The 27,856-nt window shown below is 52.3% G+C and overlaps 1 protein-coding gene across 6 annotated transcripts; it reads right to left on the bottom strand.

Annotated features, from left to right (window-relative positions):
- KLHDC8A (kelch domain containing 8A) lies at nucleotides 1–27,598 on the bottom strand. 6 transcript variants are annotated; one of them, XR_014815643.1, is made up of 6 exons: nucleotides 26,727–27,043; nucleotides 8,473–8,637; nucleotides 8,041–8,256; nucleotides 7,336–7,437; nucleotides 2,930–6,215; nucleotides 1–1,474 (listed from the first exon to the last, which is right to left on the bottom strand). XR_014815643.1 is itself a non-coding variant. In XM_084976850.1 (6 exons), exons 3-6 carry the CDS (start codon nucleotides 8,609–8,611, stop codon nucleotides 6,022–6,024), a joined length of 651 nt encoding a protein of 216 aa, XP_084832976.1. In that variant the 5' UTR covers nucleotides 8,612–8,637; nucleotides 26,727–26,758; nucleotides 27,137–27,598; the 3' UTR covers nucleotides 5,101–6,021. The 6 variants fall into 6 exon arrangements, 4 of the variants coding, with proteins under 4 accessions (XP_084832976.1, XP_084832975.1, XP_003357440.1 ...); XR_014815642.1 differs by having other exon boundaries at nucleotides 1–1,492; nucleotides 2,918–6,215; XM_084976850.1 differs by lacking the exon at nucleotides 1–1,474 and adding an exon at nucleotides 27,137–27,598 and having other exon boundaries at nucleotides 5,101–6,215; nucleotides 26,727–26,758.
- Nucleotides 27,599–27,856: the final 258 nt, after the last annotated feature.

Below are 27,856 nucleotides of genomic sequence, written 5' to 3' on the forward strand. Positions count from 1 at the left end.
TTTCTTTTTTTTCAAACAATTTTTTTCAGTTTTTAAAAATTAAAGTGTAGCTGATTTGCAAAGTAGTTCCAATTTCTGCTGTACAGCAAAATGACCCAGTTATACATTTATATACATTCCCTTTCGTATATTGTTTTCCATCATGGTCTATCCCAAGAGACTGGATATAGCTCCCTGTGCTGTACATAGGACCTCGTTGAAGTCCTAATCCCTGGGATCCGTGTGGCTTTTTTGGGAAATAGGGCCTTTACAAATGTTATCAAATTAAGATGTGGCCATACAGGGTCAGGATGGCCCTAATCCAATGACTGGTGTCCTTACAGGAGGAGAGACATCTGGACACACACGGCACAGAAGACAGAGACAGAGGCTGGAGTTACACTGTCACAAGCCTGGGAACACCAAGGATTGCCGGCACCCACCAGGAGCTAAGAAGAGGCAAGCGGGGTTCTCCCTGCGCTGGATTTCAGACTTCCAGACTCGTGAGACGATAGACTTTCCAAGATCATGAGGCAATTTCTGCTGTTTGAAGCAACCGGTGTGCCGTGTTTTGTTACGGCAGCCCTGGGAAACTGAGGAAATGGAAATACAGTGGCCCAGCCCACCTGGGTCCTTTTATGGGTCCTTTGATGTGCCCGCCTCTTCAGCTCTTGCCCAGGACCTGCTTCCTGCCTTCACTTCTGCGGTTGCCTCTTTCTGACCCTGAATGAGGTCTGTCTCATTCAGGGTCAGAATGCACCTGCCCCCTCAGCTCTTTGATCTCACCTGGTGGCCTCGACTCCAGTTCTCTGGAGGCTTTGATCCTGTTCTGCAGTCATCTGGGGGCAGCGATGCCGTCTCTTAGGGCAGAGCTTAGAACGGCAGGGGCAGGGGGTGTTTGGCACTCCCCCCAACCCACCCTCGCCCCTGCCCAACTGGGTTAGAATTTCCTTTCCTTCCTTCCCATCACTTCTTAGCTGAGCCACCAAAGGCTAGTCACAGTGATAGGGATGGAGTAGACACAGGTAGTTTCAGAAGTCCCAATAAAGGAGCACAGATAACGAGGGAAACTTAGGGGACATTGGGAGAACGCTGTAAGTAAATAGATTGCTCAGAAAAGCCACCAGAACAAGGCAGTTTTGCTTCATTAGTGGAGACTTGAGAATTGCCTCAGGCTGGGGGATGGGGTGAGGGCTGCATTCAGATTCAGACCAAGGGCAAGAGTTTCAGGACCAGCCTTCTGTGGATTTGAATATGCATCTTACCGGATACCAGGGAGCAGCTGGTACTCCCAGAAAGGAAGAGGCAGGCTTTTCCAACCCTCACTCCCGTTGGATGATAAAACTATAGCCCACTGGATCCTCGGGGCAGAGCTTCTGTGCCTGCCCGCTTGCATCTCTCACAAGCACCCTATCTTAATAAATCTCTTTCTTTCTTTCTTTTTTTTTTTTTGCTATTTCTTGGGCTGCTCCCGTGGCATATGGAGGTTCCCAGGCTAGGGGTCGAATCAGAGCTGTAGCCACCGGCCTACACCAGCGCCACAGCAACGCGGGATCCGAGCCGCGTCTGCAACCTACATCACAGCTCACGGCAACGCCGGATCCTTAACCCACTGAGCAAGGGCAGGGACCGAACCCTCAACCTCATGGTTCCTAGTCGGATTCGTTAACCACTGCGCTACGCCGGGAACTCCCAATAAATCTCTTTCTTGCTATCACTTTGTCTCTTGCTGAATCGTTCTGTGCAGAGAGACATGAAGAACCTGAACCTCAGTGAGTCCAGACACAGGGTGAGTGATTCTAATTTAAAACCTTGGGTTCAAGTTCCAATCTGGGTTTAGGCTGGGTTTGAGTCCCGGCACTGGGTTCAAGTCCCAATCTGGGTTTAGGCTGGGTTCAGGCCCTTAATACTGTCACAGTTTCAACAGGGTTCCCAGTTCCTGGTTTCTTCTTCTGCAAGACAAAGACTGGAAAAGGCCAAGGGTATCCCACCTCCTGTGCAGGGTCTCTATGGGCCAGAAAGCTCAATGTAAATGCAAGAAATCATTAGAGAGAAATTCTGGAGGAAAGGAAGCGATGGAAGGGAGGGATCTATCCTCCTAGCACTTTGTGTGGGCCTTCTCCAAAGAGGCCTGAAAGGGCTGCATGTTTTTCAGAGGATTCCAACCCCAGCTGGAGTTCCTTCTGTTGTTGTTGTTTCCTTTCTTCGGCCACGTGCGTGGCACATGTTAGTTCCCTGGGCCAGGGATCGAACTGGAGCCGCATCTTCGACCCATGGTGGCAACGCCAGATCCCTAACCCACTGCACCGTAGCGGAATCTCGAGTTCTTTCTGATCTTCGATGATGCCTTGGTGATTGGACTTCACTTCATTTTCCTCTGAGGAGAAACTCAGACTATCCCATGTTCCAATGGCACAAATCCGATCATGGGGCTTCTCCACTTAAAACCTTTAATTTGCTTGCAGTTTCCATATGGAGAGAGTCCAGAGTCCTCAGCAAGACACGTGAGTTCTTTCTTGATCTGCCTGCCTACACTTCCAGCCCATTTCCCTAGGTTCTCTGCTACGTGCTGTTCTCTAAGTGGGCTTGAGAACACCTGTCTCTCCCTCAACAATAAAAATCATAATGCAGCTACTCACCTTATATATGCATCTCATGTTATGTAAATTAGGTAGCTCTTCATCTCACAGTGAGGCCTTATTTTGTTCACTTTACAAATAAGGAAACCGAGGAGTTCCCATCGTGGCTCAGTGGTTAATGAATCCGACTAGGAACCATGAGGTTGCGGGTTCGATCCCTGGCCTGGCTCAGGATCCGGCGTTGCCATAAGCTGTGGTGTAGGTTGCAGACGCGGCTCAGATCCCGAGTTGCTGTGGCTGTGGTGTAGGCCGGTGGCTACAGCTCAGATTAGACCCCTAGCCTGGGTATCTCCATATGCCGCAGAAGCGGCCCTAGAAACAGCAAAAAGACAAAACAAAACAAAACAAACAAATAAGGAACCTGAGACTGAGGAGTTAACAGTGTACGGAGATCATTAGCACATGACAATCATGATTCGAAGCTCTAGCTTCAAAGCCTGGGGTCATCCTCCTCTGCCTGCCTGGTCTCCCTCTTCCTTCAAAGTGATGTTTGAGAACTGTTGCCTAGAAACCTGCCTGACACCTTCATCAAATCATAACAGCAGATTCAGTCCGGTCTCCCTCCCAAGATCGCAGCTGCTGGAGGGCAGGAATTCCACGTCCGGCACCATGTCATACACATAATCAGTGTTCAGTGCTCAACAGTGCCTTGGAATAGCTGATGGCGTGAAAGAGCCAGAAGGGAACTTTCTCGGGATGTACATTTAGAATGCTGCCTGCGCATTTCATGTCAGCAGCCTTTCTCAGTCTTTCCTTGCTAATCCTCATCCTCATTCGTTGGGAAACACAGTCTCCATCTTTCCAAGCTTGGCATTTTGAGCCCCTGACATTGCGCGGGGCAGCTGATGTGCTCCATCTGGGGCAATGCACTGCTGTGGTCACGGGTTTGGGGATCAGACATGGTTCAGTCACTTACTAGCTTGTGGCCTTGGACAAGTTATATAATCTCTTTGAGCCTTAGTTTTCTCATGTGTGAAATACCACGATACTACCTACCCCAGTAGCATTGATCGGAGTATGGAAGGTGCCTGGTGGGATGGCATCGTCACTGCTCTTGTTTTCCAGACTGGGAAATGAAGACAAGAGGAGGGAACTTCCCAGAGAGGGATTCAGAGGAGGCGGCCTATGGCGAGCAGGGAGGGGAGTGGGGCCCGGAGCCAGGCCACCGGATCCAGATCTTGAGCAGCCTCCTTAGCACCACAAGGTACAGCCACGAGGTTTGCCGCTGACTCCCCATTTCCCTCACTCCTCAAGGAGACAACCCCAAAGTCTTCCCAGAATGGATCTGAGAGGTGAGTCTCCAACAGATACCAGCTTGAGCCCTGCTTGGTGCTCACAGGTTGCAGCGGTCAGTCCCTCATTCTCATAACGAGAAGAACCTTTTAGGGCTGGCTGTACCCCTAAGGGACCCAGACTACTTAAAAACACCCCAGTCCCATGCACGGATCTGGTGCCATCTTGTGTGCTTGGAAAGCCCTGTATACACAAGTCTAGGCTTCCTCTTAGAAGGAGCCCTGTTTGTAAAGGCCTTTCTGGGGGAGGGGTGGGGGTGAGTGGGAGGAGGCAGTGCAGAGACAGAAGTGGACGGGGAAGCCCGGATGTGCCATCTACCCCCCCCCACACACACACACACATAGTATCTGATCCTCCAGCCCCTTGTCTAACTCTAGGGGTCTAAGCCAGAAGGGGGTGGATCTGGAAGCCGTAGGGAGGGTCTCTCTGCAGTCTGCCCACCAGGGGGCACCCGTGGCCACAGGATACCAGTGTTGGAAGGAAAGGCAGGGCCAGCAGGTGGCAGTGTCCTCCAGTGCCTCAGTAAAGCAAGACCAGGAACCCAGAGAAAGAGGGAAACCCCCCTGTACCCCTTGTCCCAGAAGATTCAGGGGAGATGTCACCTCCTCCAGGAGCCTCCCTCTAACCCCTCCGAGCGGGACAGGTGTTCTGCCAGCGTCCCTGCCTCATGAGAAATAATGATACCTCTGCCTTCTGAGTGTTATCTGACCCCCACAGCCCCTCCAGGGCAGGTTTTGGTTTTTGTTTTTCCTCTTTGTATCCCCGGGGTTAGCACAGCTTTTGAAAAATAACTGGGAATCAGAAAGAGGTGCTGTGCCAGCTAAGAGAAGGCCCGTCCCTCGCGGTTTTCCATGAGTGAGCAATTCCCTTTCTACTTTGGGCAAAGCAGAAATGAGCTGGAGCTGAATGAACGGAGGCTAGAAACCAAGGCGATGAAGAAGTCGGTTAATGGTGCTCCCTTTTCTCAACACACTCGTGGAGCAGCCACGTTTGGGAGAGATGGAAAAAGAGTGAGTGAGGAAATGAGAGGACTGGTCAGGAAGGGACCTCCTCAGAGGGAACAGCGTAGAACAAGTGGTCCCTTGGGGCCCCGTTTAGCCCGAGGACGGCAGAGGGATGGTTTCATGGGGTCCGCGCCACACATCCAGACACCATCCACTCCCACCCCTGCACCAGGGTGCAGAGAAGATAGGAATAGAGGTTTTAATCATTGTGCTGCTGCTGTTAACCAGAGTGCAATGAATCCATCCTTCATGGATTTTGATGCCACAGTGTAAATGAGAAGGTTTCACAAAGAAATACTCTGGGACCGTCGGTGACAAAGGGCCAGGCTTCTGGTGGAGAGGGGTGACCAAAGGAGAAATGGAATGAGGAGCAGGGTGGGGAGCAGACCCTGGGCTGGGGGTCTGCGCCTTCCTCATCGTCTCACTCCCATCAGGGCCCCGAGAGGCACAGGTCCTTCCTGGCCCAGGCTGCTGACCAGGACCAGTCCTCAGGAATCTGGCTTCCCTTCCAAGTCAGCCACCTCTAGCTCCAGAGCCAATGCTTGCTGAGTAGTTGAGGTCCAGAGCAGGCCCACAGATGGCCACCTAAGGGAGAAGGGATGGAGACCAAGGGAAAGAAGAGGGGTCTGGGACCCCTGCAGCCCTTCTCCATTTTCCATCCAGGAGACCCTCAGACGAGTGCAGAGCTGGCGGGGGTGGGAGGGAGACAGCTACAAGCAGCTGTCCTCTAGGTCAGACAGCCCTGCCTTCCCCTATCCTGGAGATGGGGAGAGGTGAACCCACAGGAGGGGAGGTAGCAGATCCTCCGGTACCTTTCTCTGCCTGAGCAGTAAGTGAGGATTCTCCCCAGAGGTCACCTGAGCTCCAACGGGGGACGGTGAGGGTGGGGGTGGCCTTGGCAGAGTCATCCAGACCTCTTACAATTTTCTGGGATCGCTAGGCTTTGGAGCGGGGAGAGATCACTTAGAGCCCCAACGACTGACCCCACAGGCTGCTGTCGGGAGCTGGCATCCTGAGAAGCAGCCCCAAACTGCTTTGATGAGACCATTGCTCTCGCCAAGAGTGGGTGATCTGGTCCAGGCCACAGGCTCTGGGTCCAGGGCCAGCTAGGAGTCAGAGACACACAGGGCTTCCACGGCGTCACTCAGACCCTGGTTGACGCCCCCCACGGCCAGGAGGCAGTTCTTGATGACGATGCTGGAGCAGGCACAGCGGGGCGTGGGCATGGCAGGGAGGACCTCCCACTTGTTCTTCCCTGGGTGGAACGCCTCTGCTGTCTCCAGGACAGTGGGTTGGTTCCCTGAAAGAGCCACGGGAACCGGACCTTACAAAGGAGTCCAGCCACCAATCCGAATCGGCAGTCTCTCTCCCTCCCTCCCTCCCTTTGGGACCACAAGCAGAAGCCAAGCAACCCTGACTTCCCTTGGCTGCAGACCTGCTCCTTCCCCACCTTCGGTCAAACAGTCCCTGTGCCCTTCCTGCCTTCTCTATCTTTTCATTCTTCCAGAGTAAGCTTTCTTTCCCCACCACCTGCTTTTACCAGGAGTTTCAAGACACTACTGTCTCTCGTCTGCCTTTTACTACAAGGACAGCTCACATGGTGTAGTTCTCATCAAGCTCCTTTCTTGTGTGGGTAAAGTGGGGAGGGTGACATCTGGGGTTCCCACTGTGACTCAGGGGAAGTGAACCCGAATAGTATCCATGCAGAGGAGGGTTCGATCCCTGGCCTCGCTCAGCGGGCTAAGGATCTGGCATCGCTGCGGCTGTGGCTGTGGGGTAGGTCAGCAGGTGCAGTTCCAATTTGACCCCTAGCCTGGGAACCTCCATGTGCCCCCGGTGATGCCATAAAAAAAAAGTGTGTGTGGAGATGTCTATCCACACTGAGTAAACACTGGGTGCCTGGAAACCCGGCTGCCCATCTGTCTCTCCTCTGTCGATATTCCTGCCTTCACAATACCTTAACCTTTGGGAGGGTTTATACAGCAAATCTTGAATTCATTAGAATCACTGATTTGGTCAGATTGCTCTCCTACTCCACGACAGAGCTGGCTATCCAGGGAGAAGAGATGAGTCAGCAAAAGAAGAGCAGGGCCCATCCCTGCTACACTTGTACCTCCAGTCATTCCTGGATAGGGCCCCAGGGATCTGTGCTCAGCCAGCCTGTGTCACCTGGTTGTCGGTATGTCCCTTCTGCTTTCTGGGCCTCAGTTTCCCTTGTATGAAAGGACCGCCAGACCCCATGTGAGGCCTATACACAGAGACATGACATCCAGCTGGGAGGAACAGGGTGCTTTGAAGACTATGGAATAAAGCAGTAGGCAGTGGCAGGAAGGAGCCAGCATCTTCTCCTGCTCCTGCAGCATGCCAAGAACCCACCGAGCCCCAGGACCACAGTGCTAGCCCGGAAGCTCTACCCTTACCAAGGCCTCCAGCCACGATGACCCGTCCACTCACAGAGCCGGCCACAAAGTCTGCCCGTCGCTTCTTGAGGAAGAACGAGCGCTCCATCTTCAGCCAACCCCCTAGAGGCCATGGATGATGGCAGGAGATTCACAGAGAGAATGAGATTGTGACCACCCACCCCCCACCAAAGACACAGGACACCCACACAGCTCTCGGCCTGGGCAGCATCTCCGCTCCATGTGCCCTTTGTGCTTAGGGCATATCCCATGGCTCCTGCCATTAGAAATGACAGCCTACCCTCTCGCATGCTGCCTGCTGCCCAAGGAATCATAATCTCGTAACAAATCACCTTGTTCTGCCTCTGTTCGCACAGGCTCTCAGCTGGAGAGGAGGGTGACTAGAGGCAGAGACTGTGGGAGTCAGGGACCCTCCCCTTTCTCCATAAATAGAAAGAAAGAAAAAGCCCTCTCTCGCCCGGCCCTGCCTGGATCTCAGAAGACAAGACAACAGGTGGAAAAGGCTCTGATAAAAACAAGCAGCCAACCAAAGTGTTGTACAGATGAGAGAATTTGATCCCAAGGGCAGCTCTGAATGGAGGGGGGTTTGCAGACTTCTGAAAGGTTCACCCCTCTGGGTAAGCGGGCCTGATGGATGGGGTGCAGGTAAGGTGGCAGATTCAGCCAGAAGGGAGGGGGGCAGCCACGGGCTGGTACCCAGCTTACCCTGTTCCATGTCAAACACGTCCATGGTCCGGAGGAACTTGGGCTGTCGGTAGAGCCGACCCTGCCGCAGGCCACCCAGGCTGTACAAGCGGTCGTCCAGGGTCACGAAGCTGGAGAAGGCCCGCTTACAGGGAATATTGGGGAATTTGGTCCAGGAGCGAGTCTCGATGTCAAAGACCTCGAAGGCATTGACTGCGTACTTGGACTGTCGTCCGCCTGGAGGCCAGAGCAGGGTGAGTAAGTCTCGGGGGACAGGGCTGGGTGTTCCCCGTCTTACTGTCATCGGACCAGACAAAAAGCTCCCTGAGGGATGGGGCAGTGCGATTAACCCCCGGGGCCCAGGAGATGCGCAGCACACAGGCCCTGCTTCCCAGAGGAAGTGACCCAGAAGAGGGGAGGCGGGACAGACATAGGACACAGAACCTGCCTTACCCAGCACATAGATCTTGGAACCTCGGAGGAAGGAGGTGGCAGCATATCTTGGGGTGGGCATGGGGGCCAGAGACACCCACATGTCCTTGAGCATGTCATAGTGTTGGAGGTGGTTGTGTGGACGGAGGTCTAGGCCCATCCCGCCTGCCGCATACACGCGATAATCTAAGGAGAAAGGCCACACAACAGACACCATGAGAGAGGCCCATCGTCCTCATGCCCTGTGGTGGCCGGGCTCTGTTAACCCCTTGAACACCAGCACCGAACCCAGGCCAGGTTCCCAACCACGGCTCTGCCAGAGAATGGGTTGGTGGCACCATTAAACGTTCCTGCCATGGTTCAGCTGGATCTTCTTTTTTTTATTTTTATTTTTTTTTAGTGCTGCACCAGCTACGGATCGAATTGGAGCTGCAGCTGCCGGCCTATGCCACAGCCACAGCAACACCGGATCCGAGCTCCCTCTGTGACCTATACCGCAGCTCATGGCAACATCGGATCCTTAACCCACTGAGCGAGGCCAGGGATGGATCGATCCCACATCCTCATGGATACTAGTCGGGTTCATTACCATTGAACTACAATGGGAACTCCAAGCCTGGGTCTTCTTGAACCCATGTCAGGGCTACCTGCCTTAGCCTCACTTGGTGTCCGGCTCTTGGTTAAGCCCGAAATGCTAAGCCTTGCACAGAGGTAAACTGTGGTGTAGGCTAGGCCCAGACAACCCTTTGCAGGCCTTGTGCAAAGTGTTGTCTGGGCTTAGTCCCCTGTTCTCCCTTCCCGGGCAGCCAGAGGAGATGCCAAGGAGGAGGGGCATTCCTCCGATGCCCTCCAGTCATGGCCTGTTCCCCAGGCACTCCCGGAGTATAGAGCTCTCTAGACCCAGCAGGAGCCTTTAGAAATGAGGTCAGCCCTGCTGTCATGGGCCTTGCGGGATGCTGGACTGCTGCTGTTTCTTTCTGTGTCTGCATAGGGGAGGGCCATCCTTTTTTTGCAGACTGGAAAGCGTGTGGGCTCCAGGAGGCATCACACACTGAATGGGACAGGGTTAGGGGTGAATTTGAAGAAACCCTGCCCAGGCGGTGAGCTGGGGACTCTGAGAAGAGAATCGAGTCCCCTCCCATTCTCTACTGCTCTTGGCTGCAGATGACACATAGCACCAGAAAGGATGGGCAAGGTGTTCACGTTTCCCAGGGCCTCGTCCTGATATCTCATTCAGCCTCTTAAGGACACAGCCCTACCCCCAGGGCCCTCTTTTTCCCAGGGATCCACTCCTGCCCAGGATTCTGTCTCCTCATGGCCCAGTCCTCACCGCTTCTGGCTCTAAGGGGCCTTTATTTTTCAGGGTTAAGGACTGCTTCTTTCTACTTTCCAATCTTACTAAAGAAAAAGAGAGAGAGAAAAAAAAAAATTCCAGCCCTATGGAGTTCCCATCATGGTGCAGTGGTTAAGCAAATCCGACTAAGAACCATGAGGTTGTGGGTTCAATCCCTGGCCTTGCTCAGTGGGTTAAGGATCCGGCGTTGCTGTGAGCTGTGGTGTAGGTTGCAGATATGGCTTGGATCCCGCCTTGCTGTGGCTCTGGTGTAGGCCAGCGGCTACAGCTCCGATTAAACCCCTAGCCTGGGAACCTCCATATGCTGCGGGGGAGTGGCCCTAGAAATGGCAAAAAGCCAAAAAAAACCAAAAAAACAAAAAAACCAAAAAACCCAGCCCTAGCCTGTGGCTGGGAGATGGGGCCCGCTAATGAGAAATTTGCCTTACACAAACTCTGCCTCTGCCATTCCAGTGTTTACCTGCACGCTTCCAGCTGGAACCTTCCCATCCACCCCCAGACGAGCACGTCTGCACTTGATTCTTATCATCCTTTCAGAGTCACCTGGGTGTCCCTGAGCTCCAAGGCTGGGCTGAGAGCAGCAGCTCAATACCTCCCGTGGCACCTGCGTCATCCTACTTGCCATGCATTATTGAAATCATCTTTATCGGTGCCTTTCACTAGATGGTTAGGTCCTCGAGAATTTGTTAATTGGTGGTCTCAACATCTGGTATAAAGCCCAGCAGACAGGCATGTCAATTCTTAGTAAACTAACAGTTGAACTCATTCAATGCCACAGTTAAGAGCACAGACTCGACCATCACCTGCTAGCCGGGTAGTAACCACAGGCGAGTTATTTAACCTCTGTAGGCCTCACACTGCTTCTCTCTAAAATGAGGGTAGCACTTAAGTCATCGGACAGGTTGTGAGGGTCAAAGGGGTTACTATATATAAAGCACATATGTCAAGGACTCAATGAGTGTTCGTTTTTCGTCTTTCAGCACCAATGATTGAGGCCTGGGGATAAAGGTTACCTTGTCCTTTTCTATCTCTCCATGAGCCTCCCTGCTGAGCATCTTTGTTACTGCGTGTTTGGGAGGCCCTATTGGCCATTCTGCCCTGAGCCATTCTGAATTAGAGTTTCTCCCTGGTCACCTTCAGTGGTCAGACCTGGGCTCCTAAAGGCGGGGGTCAGATCTTCTGCCTCTTTCCTTGCTCCCTGAGACCTAGAACCGTGCCAGGGACAGAGCAGATGCTCAAGAAATACTGGTTTCTGATCTGCAGTCGACCCAACAGGCAGCTGAAATGGTTTGTCCAGAGAAGGAGGGAAGGCTGCCTCCTACTAAGCCTGTCTGATCTGAACTTGGGGTCTCCTAACTCCTGTTGGACCGTTTCCCATGAAACTGTGTCTGTTTTAGCAAAAGAGCTTTCAGAGCCTCCTCAATGGTCTGGGCTGTACTATGCCTGGAAAGGAGGAAAGGACGGCCTTGGAGAAAGTGAAATGGGAATCACAAAACCACATGGTCAGCACAGGCATGATCTGAGAACTCAGTGAACCTGAGTAAGATGGCCCAGGAGCACAACCCTCGGGTCTCCACTCATCAGTATCTTTGACGTTAGGAAACAGATGGTGGGGAGGGAGAAGGTCCTGGAATCAGGTCCCTACGTCCTTCCAGTGGGGCCTGGTGATGGTATGAGGATGGCACGAACATTCCCAGAACCCCAAACATGTGTCTGGAGGTGGTGGCACCTGCGTGGCGCTGTGGGAAGGGATGGATATCTACAGAGATACTGCACTAACCCTCGGGCTCTCCCCTCTGGCCCCGCCTGCCCAGCTTGCTGAGACCGGCCTGGGGGTGTGAGGAGTGGAGCTCTGGCATAATAAGGATTTACTAGACACTTCACTTGTTGAAGTCTCAGTTTTCCCTTCTGTCAAATAAAGCCAGCGGGTCTCTAGTTTTAGTGTCCACTATAAGGATCGAACGGTACCAGGAATGTGACAGCGGCCTCCAACGCGGTGTTGGCTTCCATCCCTTTCCCCACGGACCCCCCCACTCCCTTCTCTCCGCCCGCCCTCAGCCCTGACCCCACTCGCCTTTGGCCGTGACCGAAATGCCCATGGCGGCCTCACGCAGCATGCTCCTCTTCTTCCACTTGCCCTCATCGATGTTGTACATCTCCACGACCTTCAGGGGCAGCTGACTGGTGCCCACACCCCCGATCACCATGATCCGCTTCCCCAGGGCGGTGACGGCCACCCCGGCTCGGGCCGTGGGCAGAGGGGGCAGGGCGGTCCACTGGTCGGCCTCGGGGGAGTAGACCTCAAAGCAATCCATGGGGACGCCGTTGTCGTCACATCCCCCGATGGCATAGACCTGCCCCCCGGTTTCCAGCAGGGAGCAGTAGACCCGGCGGCTGGGCAGTGGCGCCAGGCGCTTCCACTGGAAGTCCTTGACGTTAGGCACCTCCATGGCAGCCCCGAGGGCCCCGCCCGCCGTGGCCCCGCGGAGCGCCAGGGCGCCGGGAGAGGTGCGAGGCTGGGGATCCGCCGGTTACTCCGCGCCCCCTCTCGCCTCCTCCATCTCGCTCCCGTCCGCCGGCTCCCGCCCGACCCCCGGCAAGGGCCCCGACGCCGGCCAGCGCTTCACCGTCCCTCCAGACTCAGCGGTCCGGCGGCGTCCGCGCCCGGCCCTGCGGGAGGAATGGGGGGCGAATCAAGGGCAGCCGGGGCCACGCGCCCTGGCCTCCTGGCGCGGGCGGGCGCGCCGGCTCCCAGCCCCCGGCCAACTTTCAAGGGAAGACGAGGCGGCGAGAGCGCCACCCCGCGGCGGCATCACGCCCGCTCCGCTTTGTCCCCAGCCTCTCGCCGCTGGCCGCTCCCCAGCTCGCGGAAACCCGCGGAGCGAGGGGGGGCCGGGGGCGTTCAGGGATTGGGAGGTCCGGCTGCTTCCCGGAGAAGCGAGGAGTTAACACCTTTCTCCGCGACGCCTGCCTCCCCCAGCCTCTGCTCCCGGCAATCCCCCGTCCCCGCCCCCGCGCCACTTACACAGCCAGGCCGGAGGAGCGCGGCGGCAAGGCGCAGGCAGCGCATTACCCGAGAGCGGCGCGGGGAGCGGAGGAGAGGGCGCTCTGTCCTTCCCCAGTCCGATCGCCGCCGTCACACATGCAGATGAGGAGAATAAATGAGCAGCGGGAAGGAGAAACCGAGCTGCGGCCAGGGGGTGGGGTAAGGGGAGGCCGGCGAGCCTGCTCCACGCACATCCCCGCCTGTGCAGGAATCCGCGTGCACCCCGTGGCCGAGCGAGCCGTGACCTCTTTACATAAGCCTTGGCTGGCACCCGGCCCGCGGGGGAGGGAAAGGGCCGGCGGGAGACGCTCACCTTATCTACCGTTCAGGGAAAGCGGGGCACTAGATCCAAGTACCCACATGACAGGGACCAGACTCCCTCCAGTGTGGGGGTGGGCGGTTTGTGAGTGTTTGTTTTGGATGAGGAGGCGGAGAGTCCAATTACCCAGTTTATCTACAGTACACAGACCCTGTTCGTGACAGGCTGGCTCAGTAGTCGGCTTTGCTTTGGAGAGGTATTATCAAATGGTTTAACCTACTATAAACAAGTGATGTGGGTGTGACACGCGCAGACCTGACACAGGTGCATCCAAACAGCAGGTACACCCCGACCTGCGCACATATGCCTTACCTCACACATCCTCTCTCCCTCCACCGGGAAATAGTCATAGCCGGGGAAACTGACACATGCCCAGTGACGTGGACACAGCCAGAGACACAAACATGTAAAGACAAATGCGGGGGTGGTCCCTCCCACATCACCCGTCTTCACACACCTCAGGAAGGGGAAACCAGGTCATCACATCTTGGTTCTCAGCACCAACCCACAGGGCTTGCCAAATAATTCTTTTAAGCCACTCTCTAATGGCCTTATGAGGGCAGTCGTCCCCAGTAACAAAGTGCCCAGGACACCTATCAACTCCTTGGTGTGATGAACTTCAGGCATCTGGGGGCCTCCTACCTGGTTCCCTTGAATAGAGCCAAGTCTTGAAACACTCTGGCTTGGGAGGCTAACAGACTTGGGTTTGAACTCTGACTCTGAAATGATTTAACTGCTCTGAGCCCGAGTTTCCCTATTTTATTTAGGTTAAACCTTGTATTTTGAGATAAACTGTGGATTCACATGCAGTTGTAAGAAATAACATCTTTTAACCCAGTTTCCCTCAGCAGTAGCATCTTGCAAAAGGTATAGTACAATAATATCCTAACCAGGACATGGAAGTTGATGAGTCAAGATACAGAGTATTTCCATCACCACAAGAACCTTTCATGATGCCTTTTTTAAAAGATCGAAGTATAGTTGATTTACAACATTGTGTTAATTTCAGGTGTACCTGTTGCCTTCTTATACCCATGCCTTCCCTCTCCTCCTTGGCAACTACCAATCTGTTCTCCATAATTTTGTCACTTCAAGAGTGTAAGAGTGTTATATAAATATAATCTTTATGCAACCTTTTGGGATTGGCTTTTTCTTTGCTCCCAGCATAATTCCGTGGAGATTCATCCAAGTCGTTGCATGTTTCACTCTTTTTTTTTTTTTTTTTTTTTTTTTTGCTTTTTGGGGCTGCTCCTGCGGCATATGGAGGTTTCCAGGGTAGGGGTCTAATCGGAGCTACAGTGGCTGGCCAACGCCATAGCCACAGCAACGCAGGATCTGAGCTGCATCTGCGACCTATGCCACAGCTCACGGTGGCAACACGGGATCCTTAACCCACTGAGTGAGGCCAGGGATCAAACCTGCCACTTCATGGTTCCTAGTTGGATTTGTTTCTGCCTGCACCACGACAGGAACTCCTGCTTCACTCTTTTTTTTTTCTGAGTAGCATTCCATAATATAGATATATCCTTGTAGATTTTTGTGACGATTAAATGAGATTATATTTGTAAAATGTTCAGTTCAGCTTCTGACACATGGTGACACATAGCAAGGTCCTGGTAAGTTGCTATTAATACTATTACTACTACAACTACTGTCAACCAAGAAAAAAGAAAAGTGAGAACAAGCGAAAATATTTTGCCCCTCACTTAGAAATGACTTCCTGTGAGAAACAAAAGTCACAGCTCACAATAGGCTCATTTTAACATCTTGAATTCTTGGCTAAGAAATTCCACTGTGGTTTTTTTTTTTTTTTTTTTTTTTTTTTTTTTTTTTCTTCTTATGGTCGCACCCATGGCATGGAAGTTCCCTGGGCCAGGGATTGAATCCAAACCACTACTGCAACCTATGCCACAGGTGTGGCAATGCTGGATCCTTTAACCCATTGTGCCAGACTGGGGATCAAACCCACACCTCTGCAGTGAACCAAGCCACATCATTCAGATTCTTAATCCATTGTGCCACAGCAGGAACTCCTCCACCTTTTTTTTTTTTTTTTTTTTTTTTAAATTTGAATTCTTTGTACTTGCAAAGAAATACCTCTAGAATCTTCATAGTTGTAGGCTGTGTTGGGACTCAGAGAAGACTGGCCTAAGATATACCATGATGGCTTACTGATTACTTAAAGTTAAAGTTACTTGAGAAACAGCCAGTGGAAAAAATATTAAAAAACAAAACAAAACAAAACAAAACATGCTGGGAGTTTCCACTGTGGCACAGTGAGGTAAGGCTTCTTGTGCCCCCCCACCTCCACCCCAGCTCACACAACTCAATAAGCAGGTATAAAAAGTTCCATACTACTTTATTTCTGCATAACTCAAGCTAAATTAAGCCCTGGCATATTCACTTTCTCAGTCTTAAAAATAACCTTAAAGGGAGTTCCCTTGTGGCCTAGTGGTTAAGGACTCAGCATTGTCACTGCTGTGACTAGTGTTGGATCCCTGACCGGAGAATTTCTGCACACTGTAGGCATGGCCAAACTGCACCACCACCACTACCACCACCACCACCCCGCCCCCGGCAACCAAAAATCCTAAGAAAGGTGGCCATCCAGGTATTAATACTCACTTCTTACAGATGGAGACTCTGAGACCTAGTGAAATGAAGTAACTGACTTATGACCATGTGAGCCATTCAGGGTGAGTCTAGTTTGTGAATTCCAAATCCGATGCTCTTTCACTTCATTACAATTACATCACAAATGAAAGAATTGCGCATCATCAAGGACACCAAGCTTCGCTGCTCTCACCTGGCTTTCTGTCCAATAACAGAGAAGGCAGGAGCCCAGATGCTCAAAGGACTCTAGTAACTACCCTCTCCCCATTGCCAGACTGTCTGTGCCAGGTAGCATAGCTGGGGAAGGACTGGAAAACAGCCCCAGAATCAGCCCCATTCTAAACTCATGTTCAGGAGATCCTGTCGTAGCTCAGCAGAAACAAATCCCACTAGCATCCATGAGGATGCAGGATTGATCCCTGGCCTTGCTCAGTGGGTTAAGGATCCAGCATTGCTGTGGCTGTGGCGTAGGCCAGTGGCTACATCTCTGATTGGACCCCTAGCTTGGGAACCTCCATGTGCCGCGGGTGCGGCCCTAAAAAGCAAATAATAAAATAAAATAAAATAAAATAATTTTAAAAAATTCAACTCATGTTCATGTCCTGCAAGCATCCCCCTCAATGAGGACCATGGGATCTAGGGACTCAGACTCTTGGAAAAGTACTAAGAAGAGGATGCCTTCCAGGCCATGGCCTAATTGCTTGTTCTGGAAGTCCTGGCTTCTCTCCATCTCCCCCATGCCTTCCCCCCTCGGCTCTTCCTCCCAGCCAGGTGACATCCTTTAGTCCATACGCTGAAAGCACATTGAGGAAGCTTGTAACCTAGCAACGGCCACTTAAGATTCCCTGAGTCACCTGCGGTTTCCACGCCTGGGCTGAGTGCACCAAGCTGGGGACTTAGGAGTGCCAGGCAGAGCTGGGGAGTCCAGTGACCCCTTTTGATTCCTCACCAGCTCATTCCAGTGCGTAATCACTTTCCCTGTCAGGAAGTTCTTCCTCACGTCAAGCTGAAATCCTTCTTGCTTTTGTTGCATCGGGCCTGGGTTTCTCTTCTCTCTTGGAAACTGTCTGAGTTTTTGCCTTGGTTACAAGGCGGCACTGGGAAGGTAGGGATGAGGGGAGAGGAAAGTCCACGAAGGCCTCTGAAGATAAAGCCTTTGGTACTTTGGAGTCTTGATTATTGTGATTTGAGACATCAGTCAAGTTCACTGAAGGGGTGCTCAGCCCCAGAAAAGATAACTCAGGTTCTTTTTTTTTTTTTGGTTGCAAGTGTGGCATATGGAGGTTCCCAGGCTAGGGATCGAACTGGAGCTACAGCTTCGGGTCTACGCCACAGCCACAGCAATGCAGGATCCAAGCTGTGTCTGTGACCTACACCTCGGCTCACAGCAATGCTGGATCCTTAGCCCACTGAGCGACGCCAGGAATCGAACCTGCATCCTCATGGATACTAGGTGGGTTGTTATTTCCCCTGAGCCACATGGGAATTCCCACTCAGTTTTTTTTTTTTTTTTAAGTGTTATCTTGGGTTTATTAAGGTCTTCTTTACCTAAAACAGAATGCCCAGTCTGATTCAGTATCGATTGAGTTTATTAGATATTCAGGGGCTGGACTTCACTGAATTGCAAGTGAAGAAGCTGAGGCTGTGGATGAAGGGGCAGTTTCTTCCCAGGGAAGCCAGGCAGATTCCCAGCGGGGCAGACTGTGGATGGAGCGACTGTGGCAGGGCCTCAAGGGACGGGTGGGATTCCAGATGGAGGGCACATATGGGGGTGGGGTGGGAAGAGGACTTGTTTAGCTATTAAGTGCTACAGTAGCTCCTTTCTCCCTCCTGAAATATAGTTTACCTTCTTCAGTGGGCACCTCCAGAATGCCCTCTGTGGGCACCATGCTGGCGGAGGGGCACACCTGGAGCCCCGGAGGCCGCGGATCCCCTTGCCTGTGGAGCTCTCTTTCTGCAGTGCCCCACCGTCTTGAGGGCAGTGGGAAGGTGTGTGAACTCTGGAATCAGACAAGACAGGGCCTGAATCTGGGGTCGGTCGCCCCCTGGCTGTATGACCATGAGGAAGTCACGTATACCCCAAACCTCAGCTCCTCATCTGTGAAAAAGGGAAGAAGAAAATGAACTTTCTAGCATTAGGGGAGCACAAGATGCCAGGCATAGTTCCTGGGTGTGCAGTGGGCCCTCTGTAAAGGGGAGCTGGCTTCCCTCTGTCTGTGATGGCAGGTTTCTGCACCTCTGACTTTCTGAGTGCTCCAGCCAGCGCACCCAAAGAGCAGGCGCCAATCTCACCAGGTAGGCACCTTACCAGTCCCCCCACCCCACCCCCCACTATAATCCACCATTCCTGGGCCTAAGGCTTGGACAGGATATCTTTCTTTCTAGCTAACTGGAATCCCTCCCGCAGCAGCCTAAACAGCATTCGGATCTGGAGAACAACTGGGGCCCTTCCTTTAGAAAATCAGCTTCTTACTCCTTGCCAGAAAGCTTGGGCTGGGGGTGCGGAGTGAGCATGGCTCATCCAGTCAGGATGGAGGCGGACCACAGGAAGCATAAATTCCTCCCCCAACATCAAAAATCCTCGCCAGAGTGCCCTCCTGCCCAGTCCCAAGATTCAGGCCCTGTCTGTCTGATTCCAGAATTCACACACCTTCCCACTGCCCTGAAGATGGTGGAGCACTGCAGAAAGAGAGCCCCAGATGAAGGATTTGGGGCTCAAGCAGACTTGATGGGAGATGGTTCGACACAGGTGCCAGCAGTCGCAACCATCATTTGCACCTGTTCACATGGCGCTGCCACCCTTGGGGTGGCCATCTGGGGTCCCACAGAATGGCCTCAGACAAGGGGGCTTCCCCTCCCTACCATGCAGTTTTGATTAAAGAGTTGAATTAGTCACATTCCTTCCATGACCCACCTTGCTTTCTCCTCCTTCCCCAGAGCCCACAGCTCGGACCACAGAGCTCGGAGCCTAGAGGGACTTAATGGGTGTCAGTTATGAACACACCCATCCAACCGTGAGCAACTTCCTGCCTATTTAGGTAAAATCGGGAGACTTGTAAGGTGAATACAGGTAAGGGATGAGAGGTCAGCTGCGAGATTTAGAAAAGAAAGAATTGGATAGCTGCCGACTCTCCCGCTGTTTAATGCCTAAGATGATAATGACAGCAGGAAGGGAAGCCGTCTCTGAAAGACCCTGGCCATTTCCCTGTGTTTATGGAGGAAACTGTAAGAGGAAATGGGGCTTATAATAAAGCCTGAGGATCTGGGTTATAAAAAGGAAGAATTTCCTGCTCAGGAGCTTCAGAAAATGAAAATAGCTGCAGGAGGTGAGGTGAGAGGCCGTGGTGCCACCTCCCCTGAGAGATACTGAAACAGGAAAGACACAGGACTAAGAGTCAGGAGACCTCTGTCCCAGCCCACGGATCGTCCTAGCCAGGTTGTGCCCCTCTGGGCGAGTCATAGCCATTCTGGTGCGAGTAAAACGAGAAGGAAGGGAGAGGAAGAGGACGCCTGCTTGAGGTCTCTCTCAGCGGGAGTGTTCTTCCTCCGCGGGCCCTGCGGGGTGGGAAGCCCCAGAGGGAGAATCGTTTAACCGCAGCGACAAAGCAGCAAGTTTCAGAATGGACATCCTCACATTCTTCTGGGTGGTGCGAACGCACAGAGGTCTGGCCTGACCGGCTTTTACAGGCACTGGCCGCTACCCGGTCACCGGAAGGGACTTTCCTGGGGAGCTTCCCTTGACACCGCTGTCCCTACCACCCTCATTCCTTCTCCTCAGCTGGGGACACGGGGACCTGTGTTAGCTGCAGCTGGTGCTAATGGGCTGGCTCCTTGTTGACCTCGGCCATGCACCTGGACACCAAATCAAACTTCCTGTTGGGCCCCGACACTTCTGGGGTGCCTATTGCCTTTCCTCCCGGCAGGCCAGGCGGCGGAGGGCTCAAGTCATCCGGATTCTGGCCATTCCTCTAAACGTGAAAACGGGCCCGTCTGTCACAGGTCACTAGGCCAGGGCCTGGCTGGGCACTGGTAGGGCTGATCCTCCACCCCTTCAAATACAGAGGAGAGCAGAGCCTTCCCGGGGCCCTGGGCGGCTCTGCTGAGGAGCAAAGGCCGCAGGCTGGGGCAGGCAGCCGCAGAGCACTCAAACATAGCTCTTTAAATGCCCATTAGTAAGTTAATATCGCCATTTCCAGAGCCAGCAGCATCCTCCATTCTTCTTAATTAAAAAGAGCTCCACGTCCTGGCCGAGCGGAGAGAGGGCTCTGAATGATTTACACACCAGCCCCGCTGCTCCAGCTGGGAAATCTGCAGGGAAGATTGATTGGCAGATGCGCGCGGCGGGGCGGAGTAAAGGGGGGCGGTGGTGGGGGCGGGGTAAAGGGGGTGGTGGGGGCGGGGTAAAGGAGGAGATGGTGGTGGGCGGGGTAAAGGGTGGCGGGGGCGGGGTAAAGGGGAGTGTCGGGGGCTGGCTCTCCTGCAGGCAGGCTCTAAGCTAGCAGGGCGGTGGACCCACAGTCCAGTCACACAGCTCCGAGGCCCAGGAACAAGACCTTCCTCAGACAAAAGACTCTCCTGCTCACCTCCCGCAGGGGCCCTTATTTCCCAGTAAAACCACCCATCCCCGGGACAAAGCTCAGGCTGCGAGGCTGTTGTCTCACTTCTGTTTGGAACTGCTCCTTAGAGAGCCCCTAAGGTGGGTATTGCTCACCTGGTAAAATCATATGTATTGGTTTTCTATCGATCCTCACTGCTGACATGAGAAGGAAGACATCTCATGGCCTGACTCTCCTTCCCTGCCTCCCTGTTAGCATCAAGTTTTGTGTGAACCTGGTGTGCATTGGAATCCAAGACTCTGGGCCCTTTCCTGGGGCTGGGAGGAGTATGATGGGTGCCCACACATTGGACTGGTGTGAGATGACAGTCAGCTCAGGGCCTCTAGAGAGCTGGGACCCAACAGCAGTTACCCTCAGAGGTCCCAGCCGTCTTGGGCTCTCCCTCCTTGCCAGGTCTCGGGGCAGCTTCTGACAGAGCAGCCTCATTCTCCGCCCCTTGGCTCTGCTCACCTCCAGGAGCCCACCATCCTCCATGGGTGCCAGAGAAGTGGGTCCAGCCCATCCTCCAGCTGGAAGGACCCCTACAGAGAGTCAGGGTGGTTCCCTCTGGCAAGGTCTCTCCTGATCACCTCCCCTTGTCCTCTGGTGCTTCACATCTCACACACACACACACACACACACACACGTGCGTGCACACATGCCCTCCTCCCCAGAGGTTCAGGAGAAGGGACCAGGCAGAGGCACATTAAAGAGGAGGGGGGGTGGGGACTGCAGAGCTGGCATCATCCAGTGCCCTGCTTTAACCCTTCCTCCCACGGGAGCTCAGCAATCTGCCACAGCAGCAAGGTTGCCATCTGGCATGGTGACCTGTGTTCTCTCTGTGCTGGAGACGGAGAAGGGGGGTGGGGAGGCGTGACGGGCTGGCTGCAAGTGGGTTTTGTGCGTGCGTGTTTAAGAATAGATGTAAGTAAGCCCGGGGAAGGGTGGAAACAGGCTGAGCCTTGGCTGAATCAGAGGGCCTGTCCGTCCTCATCAGCCAGGATGCCACTGGGAGGTCTGAGGAGCGCAAAAAGCTTGCACTGCTTTCCCGGTTGAGGAGAGAGCCCTTGAGCGCCATCCGTAGCCTGTCCAGGGAAGATGGCTGCTTCTCTCTCAGTCTTTCCTGGACATCGCCAGGCCGAGAAGTATTCACGCCCTGACCCAGTGGCTGGCACCCCAGTGGAGACTGCCACCAGGGATCTTGTGTTTCCTTTTGTTCTTGGCAGTCCTGGCCCAAAGGCCTATTTTCTTTCTTGGATGACATCCCTCCCCGGTGGCCCCAGCCTCAGGAGTTATGTCCTGAGAGGTTCCTGGGTGCAGACACTCCCAAATTCCAGGTGAAGATCTCTTGTCAGACTTTAGGGCAGGGCTGAGCAAACATGACTCGTTGGCCAAATTCGGTCCTCCACCCGTTTTTGCATGGCATGTGATCTGAGAACAATTTTTACATTTTAATTTTTTCTTTCTTTCTTTTTAAAATTTTTGTTTTAGGGCTGCACCTGCACATATGGACGTTCTCAGGCTATGGGTTGAATCAGAGCTGCAGCTGCTGGCCTACACCACAGCCACAGCAATACAGTCCAGGGATCAAACCTGCATCCTCATGGATTAGTCGGATTTGTTTCCGCTGAGCCATGATGAGAACGCCCAGTTTTTACATTTTTGTTATTTTATTTTATTTTATTTATTTTATTTTATTTTTTGCTCCTTAGGGCCGTACCTGCGGCATATGGAGTTTCCCAGGCTAGGGGCTGAATCAGAGCTACAGCTGCCGGCCTACACCACAGCCACAGCAACGCCAGATCTGAGCCACGTCTGAGACCTACACCAGAGCTCACGGCAACGCCAAATCCTCAACCCACTGAGCGAGAGCAGGGATCGAACCTGCGTTCTCATGGATGCTAGTTAGATTCGTTTCCGTTGAGCCACAACGGGAACTCCCGGTTTTTACATTTTTAAATAGTTGGGGAAAAAATCTGAAGAAAAATATTGTGTGACACGTGAACATTATGTGAAATTCACATTTCATCATCTATAAATAAGGTTATATTGGAACGCAGCCACGCTCATTTGCTCATTCGTTTATGTGTTGTCTGTGGCTGCTTTCCCACTACAATATAGTGGAGAGAAATAGTTGCAACAGAGAACAGAGAGCGTATGGCCTGCAAAGTGCCAAATATTTACTATCTGGTGCTTTATAGAAGATGTTAGTGGCCCCCACATGCCTTAGGCTACTTTAAGGGAAACAGAGGGATACCATCTTTTTCTTGACAACTTGCTTCTCGATTACCTTAACATGCTTAGTTGGCACAGCAATATCTTGTGACAATGGAGGGAAACTAACATTTGTTGAGCACCTACTGTACACTAGGCACGTTTTTTCTGTTTATCATGTAATCTTTTTTTTTTGGACTCGCCTGAAGGCATGAAGAGGTTCCCAGGCCAGGGACTGAACTGGTGTCACAGCAGTGAGAATGTGGAATCATTAACCGCTATGTTACCAGGGAAACCCCCTTATTATGCAGTCTTTACAGCAATTTTTTGTGTGTGTGTCTTTTTAGGGCCACACCCCGCAACATATGGAGGTTCCCAGGCTAGGGGTCTAATCGGCTGCCGACCTACACCATAGTCACAGCAACGCCAGATCTGAGCCACATCTGCAACCTACACCACAGCTCACGGCAATGCTGGATCCTTAACCTACTGAGCAAAGCCAGGGATTGAACTTGCAATCTCATGATTCCTAGTTGGATTTATATCCACTGTGCCACTACGGGAACTCCTTTTTTTTTTGGCGGTGCCTTTAGTATGTGGAAGTTCCCAGATCAGGGATTGAATCCATGCCACAGCAGAGATCTGAGCCGCCGCAGGGACAATGCCGGCTGGATCTTTAACTTACTGTGGCACAGAGAACTTCATACAGCAACCTTGAGAGGTATAGGCACTAATAGCAGTTTACGTTATGAAGGCATGGGGCTCAGAGGGATTCAGAAACTCACCCAAGTCCTTGAGGCTAATCAGAAAAGGATTCTGGGTTCAAACCTAGGTCTCTCTGAAAATATCTTCTTCCAAAACCACTATCTTCTCCAGGCCACCACGATTCCAAGATTGAGACAGGATAGTAACTCAGCTAGTCAGTGTAGGGGCATGGGCTTTGATGCATTCTTTGATATGGCCATTGAATTAACATTTGTGGCTTAAGGGCTCCACAGGCCTTGTTTGCGATAGAGAGTGTACTTACGCCCAAAGGGACGTTAATCTCTGATCCCCTGTGACTCAGTTTATAGGGAGAGAAGGGCAAAGAAACTATGAGACTGATGGGACATTTCTACCCCTAGGGCCCTACTGGACAAGGACTGATATAGGTAACTGAGCAAGGCCAATGGGAGAAAACCACATCTCTCTGGACCCCACATTGGTGCCCACCCAACTTTAAGGAATATAAACCCCTATAGGACAATAGAGAAAGGGGCTCTTCTCCCCACTCGCAGCTGTCCTGGAAGCCATCTGCTTTCCTTTAATAAAAACTGCTTGCTTGCTGCCTGTGTGTTTGTGGAGTTCATTCTTCAAGTGCCGTGAACAAGAACCCAGATTCCGGTATCATCTGATGACCTCCAACAGTCCAGTGAGGAACTACCCAGACAGCTACTGATTTGGTCATTCCCACCAACAGGAACTGAGATGTAGGCTCCAGGCACCCTAGACCCCACCTCAGGTTCCCTCAGCCTCAGAGCCCAGACTTTAGGGGAGGGGACTGTGTCGCAGGCATCAGGTCAATGACACAACAGGGACAGCTCCCATCAGCGCCACCTCCCTCCTCCAGCTTCCTCATTTCTGGCTATCTACTTCATCACTTATTAGCTTTCCTTCGGGAAGATTCAATTTGCATTTAAATAGAAAACCTCCGGAATGGCTCTGATATAACAGTTAAGGTGCTAATTACAAATTCATTTCTCTTTAAATATTAAAGCCCTTCAATTCATCTCAGGGGTGATGGAAGGCGGGAGGAATTCATGGTATTTATGAGTAATGAAGGCTGAGCTGTTTACTGCAAAGCCCTTACAACTGCCCCCCAGCAGAGGGCAGAGAGGAGGTGTTCGCAAGACTCGTGGAGGCGTGTGCGTCTTAGGAGCCTAAAACCATACAAGTAAATGTCCAACAGCAGTAATCCTTGAAAGAAACTGGAAGACAGCCAGCAAGATGGAATCTGCTCCCATGGGGCACAGGGACGTCCTCAGGTTGCCAGTGTCCTGAGTTGCTTATGGGCATCTCAGGGCAGATCTGTGCCTCTTATTCACCACTCTGTCCTGCCACCACACCTAATGCCTGGCATGCAGTGGGAACTCCAAGAATATTTGTTGAATTAATGAATAAATAAGTCAACCCATCAGTCAATTATGGGAGAGATCATTCATTCAACTATTGTTATGAATCAGGCGTGATGATTTTCAAAAGTCTCCTTGGTAAATGATTTATCCTTCTGTACTTCCATCAGAGCTGTGCGGATGATCCACTAAGTCTTCTTTATCTTGAAGAATAGCACCTTGTGTTTTACATACTGATTTGTAATTTCACATTTATATGCCATGGTTAAGAATTATAGTAAAATTATGAGGTGCACCAAGTTTTCTCACAGGTGAGAAAACAAACCCGAACGAGGGGAAGAGATGAGCCTCAGAGCACCCAGCTCAACTGGTAGCTCAGTCTCGGGGCTCCCAGCCTGGATCTCTTTCAAATGTCACACTCCCCCTCCTCCCATGGCTGGGCTGCTTATTCCAGTATTCACAGTGTCACACCCCAAACTTGGCGCTTGTCCTCAAGACGCTGGGACCCAAAGTCCAACTCAGCCTCTCCACCAGGCTCCATGCCTGGTCTCCAGCCAAACTGCTCTAGAGGTGATGCCCAATAGGCCTCTCATTTCCTAGCGTTGGACAGTGGCTTGGTGCTCTCTGCTGCATTTATGTGTCCCTGCGTGTTGAAGTCCTATTCTTTCTTCAGGGCTCAAACTCCGTATCACCTCCTCCAGGAGCCTCGCGTGATCTGGGCAGGTAAGAGCCATCTTCTCATGTTTCCATAGAACTTTATCTGTAACCATCTTAGTGATTCCAACTGCCTTGCATGATAATAACCACCACTGATATTCAGAGCACCAGTCCAAATTCTTTTTTTTCCTTTTAGTCTTTTTTAGGGCTGCACCTGTGGCTTATGGGGGTTCCCAGGCTAGGGGTCGAATTGAAGCTGCAGCTGCCAGCCTATGCCACAGCCACAGCAATGCAGGATCCAAGTTACATCTGCAAACTACGCTACAGCTGGTGGCAACACCAGATCCTTAATCCACTGAGTGAGGCCAGGGATCAAACCTGCAACCTCATGGTTCCTAGTCAGTTCATTACCACTGAGCCACAACGAGAACTCCTCCAAAATCTTTATGTATGTATATATTTTCTTTTTTAAGGGCCATACCTGCAGCATATGGAAGTTCCTGGTCTAGGGGTTGAATCAGAGCTGCAGCTGACAGCCTATGTATGCCACAGCCACAGCAATGCCAAATCCCAGCTGCATCTGCCACCTTCAACGCGGCTTTCATCAACACCTGATCCTTAACCCACTGAGCGAGGCCAGAGATCGAACCCGCATCCTTACGGATACTAGTTGGGTTCTTAACCCACTGAGCCACAATGGGAACTCCCTCTTGACATAATTTATATAATTTAAACTTCATGTGGTCATGTTAAAAGAATAGTTAACAATTATATGGTGATTATTATGTGTCATGAACTGATCTAAGTTTCATATATTTGTGTGTGTATAATTTAGCCTATAAAGTAGGCACTATGATCCCCATTTTGCAGATGAAGAAACTGAGACTTAGGTTAAATGACCTCAAGCTTACAGAGCCAGAATAGGGTATGAAAGCCAGATTGTCTAACCCCCAAGTCCACCTACCATGTGTGGAGTGGTTCTATCTGTCTCACCAGACGCTAAGCATTTTGAAGGCAAGAATGTGATGTGTGTCATTCTTGCAACCCCTTCGAAGCCAAGCACGGCAATTCGTACATAACTGATATTCAGTAAGTTGAGCCGAATTCAGACCAGAAGCTCAAAGTTCTGGATGTCAGTCTGTGCCTGAGACAAAGATCTCTGAAGCAAATGATCTGGGTTAAAACCAGCTGGAAAGGAACCTTGAACTGCAGAGCCAGAGGTGCCCAGCTGAGGAGAAAGGCACGCAAAGAGCCTCACCCCTCCCAATCCACACCAGCCTGTCTCTCCACGGCTGCCTGTCTCCCCAGCAGCAGGCACTGGGAATGCCAAGGTGACACTGCACAGATGGATTGAAATAAAACTTACCTGACCAGGAGAGAAGGACATCAGGTGATCATCTGCCAAAGACAAAGGAGAGGAGGGGTCAGCTGGAGGCTCCTCCTCAGGGCAGGCTGGGGGCAGAGTCCACAGGGCCCCCAGGATCTCAAGGGCTTCCTCCAGGATTGACAAGTCCCCCGCTGCTGCCTCTAGCCAATGAGCTGGGAGGCAGCCTAGGCAGAGGGCCCCACCCTGAATGCTTGGGGGGTCCCTGAGCCAAGGAGGCGTGACCCCCTGCACCCTCCCCCGCCACCAGGAGGACCACAGCCTGCTCGCTTGCTCACAGATCCCTGGCAGTTTTCACTGAGCCTCGGCTGCGAGGACCCACTGCATAAGGAGAGAGGGTGAGGGGGCGGACACGCTCACACACACAGACAATAACTGCCATGGAAACTAACCAACAAAAAGATGTGGGGAGCCCGGACTCCTCTGCCAGATGGGAGAGAATGGAGGGAAGAGAGAAAGGGGCCGTCCTTTGCCTCACTGCCAGGGCTTTTATGCAAAGAGCAAATGTCCATCTCAGCCCTAATCCAGTAATTGCCAGTTTCCCTGCTGTGCTGGAGCTGTGGGTAAGAGGCAGTGGGGTGGGGTGACCTCTTGGTTATTAGAGTTCCAAATAGCCACCCCACACCCCTGCCCCTCCATGCACAGAGGGGGCATCAGGATTCAGAGAGGGAGAGCAGCTCCCTCAGAAACGCTCAGCCCTGCTAGCAAAGCTAGACACGTTAAACCAGTTCACACTGAATCTCTAGGCAATTTAGATCACTTTGCTTGGGGAGATGGCTTGCAGAAATTTCATAGATGAAAAGCACAGTGTTTTCCGGGGTAACCAAACAAGGCTGTGTTTAAGCCCCGCCTCTTCTGTTCATGAGGTAGGAGCAGACAGTCCAGAGCTGAAAGAGCCAGTGAGGGGCGCTGCAGAGATGTCATCCAGGGCTTCTCCATCCTTCGACTCTGTTTGGGGGTGGGCTGGGGATTGTCTCTCCGGAGTAAAAGAAAATCAGACTAGGGGAACTTTTTTTTTTTCACTGAGGAGAAAGTACTGTGGCGGTGAGGACGTCATCTGAGCCCCAGACATCCTACTCCGACTGTTCAGCTGTGAGACTTGGGGCAAGTTT

This window comes from Sus scrofa, chromosome 9 (genome assembly GCF_054392235.1).
Source record: "Sus scrofa isolate SSC_HxYL_T2T_F1_AM1 chromosome 9, Sscrofa_HxYL_maternal_Yorkshire_Landrace_v2.0, whole genome shotgun sequence".
NCBI classification, from domain to species: domain Eukaryota; kingdom Metazoa; phylum Chordata; class Mammalia; order Artiodactyla; family Suidae; genus Sus; species Sus scrofa.

What these genes read in the sequence shown, in the direction of transcription:
- KLHDC8A (XM_084976849.1), bottom strand. Translation starts at nt 12,255, where the DNA reads ATGGAGGTGCCTAACGTCAAGGACTTCCAGTGGAAGCGCCTGGCGCCA. An exon ending in CATTTCGGTCACGGCCAAAG is followed by an intron (nt 8,638 to 11,879) that starts GCGAGTGGGGTC and finishes CTTTCTCCTTAG; the next exon opens with ATTATCGCGTGTATGCGGCA. An exon ending in TTCCAAGATCTATGTGCTGG is followed by an intron (nt 8,257 to 8,472) that starts GTAAGGCAGGTT and finishes TCTGGCCTCCAG; the next exon opens with GCGGACGACAGTCCAAGTAC.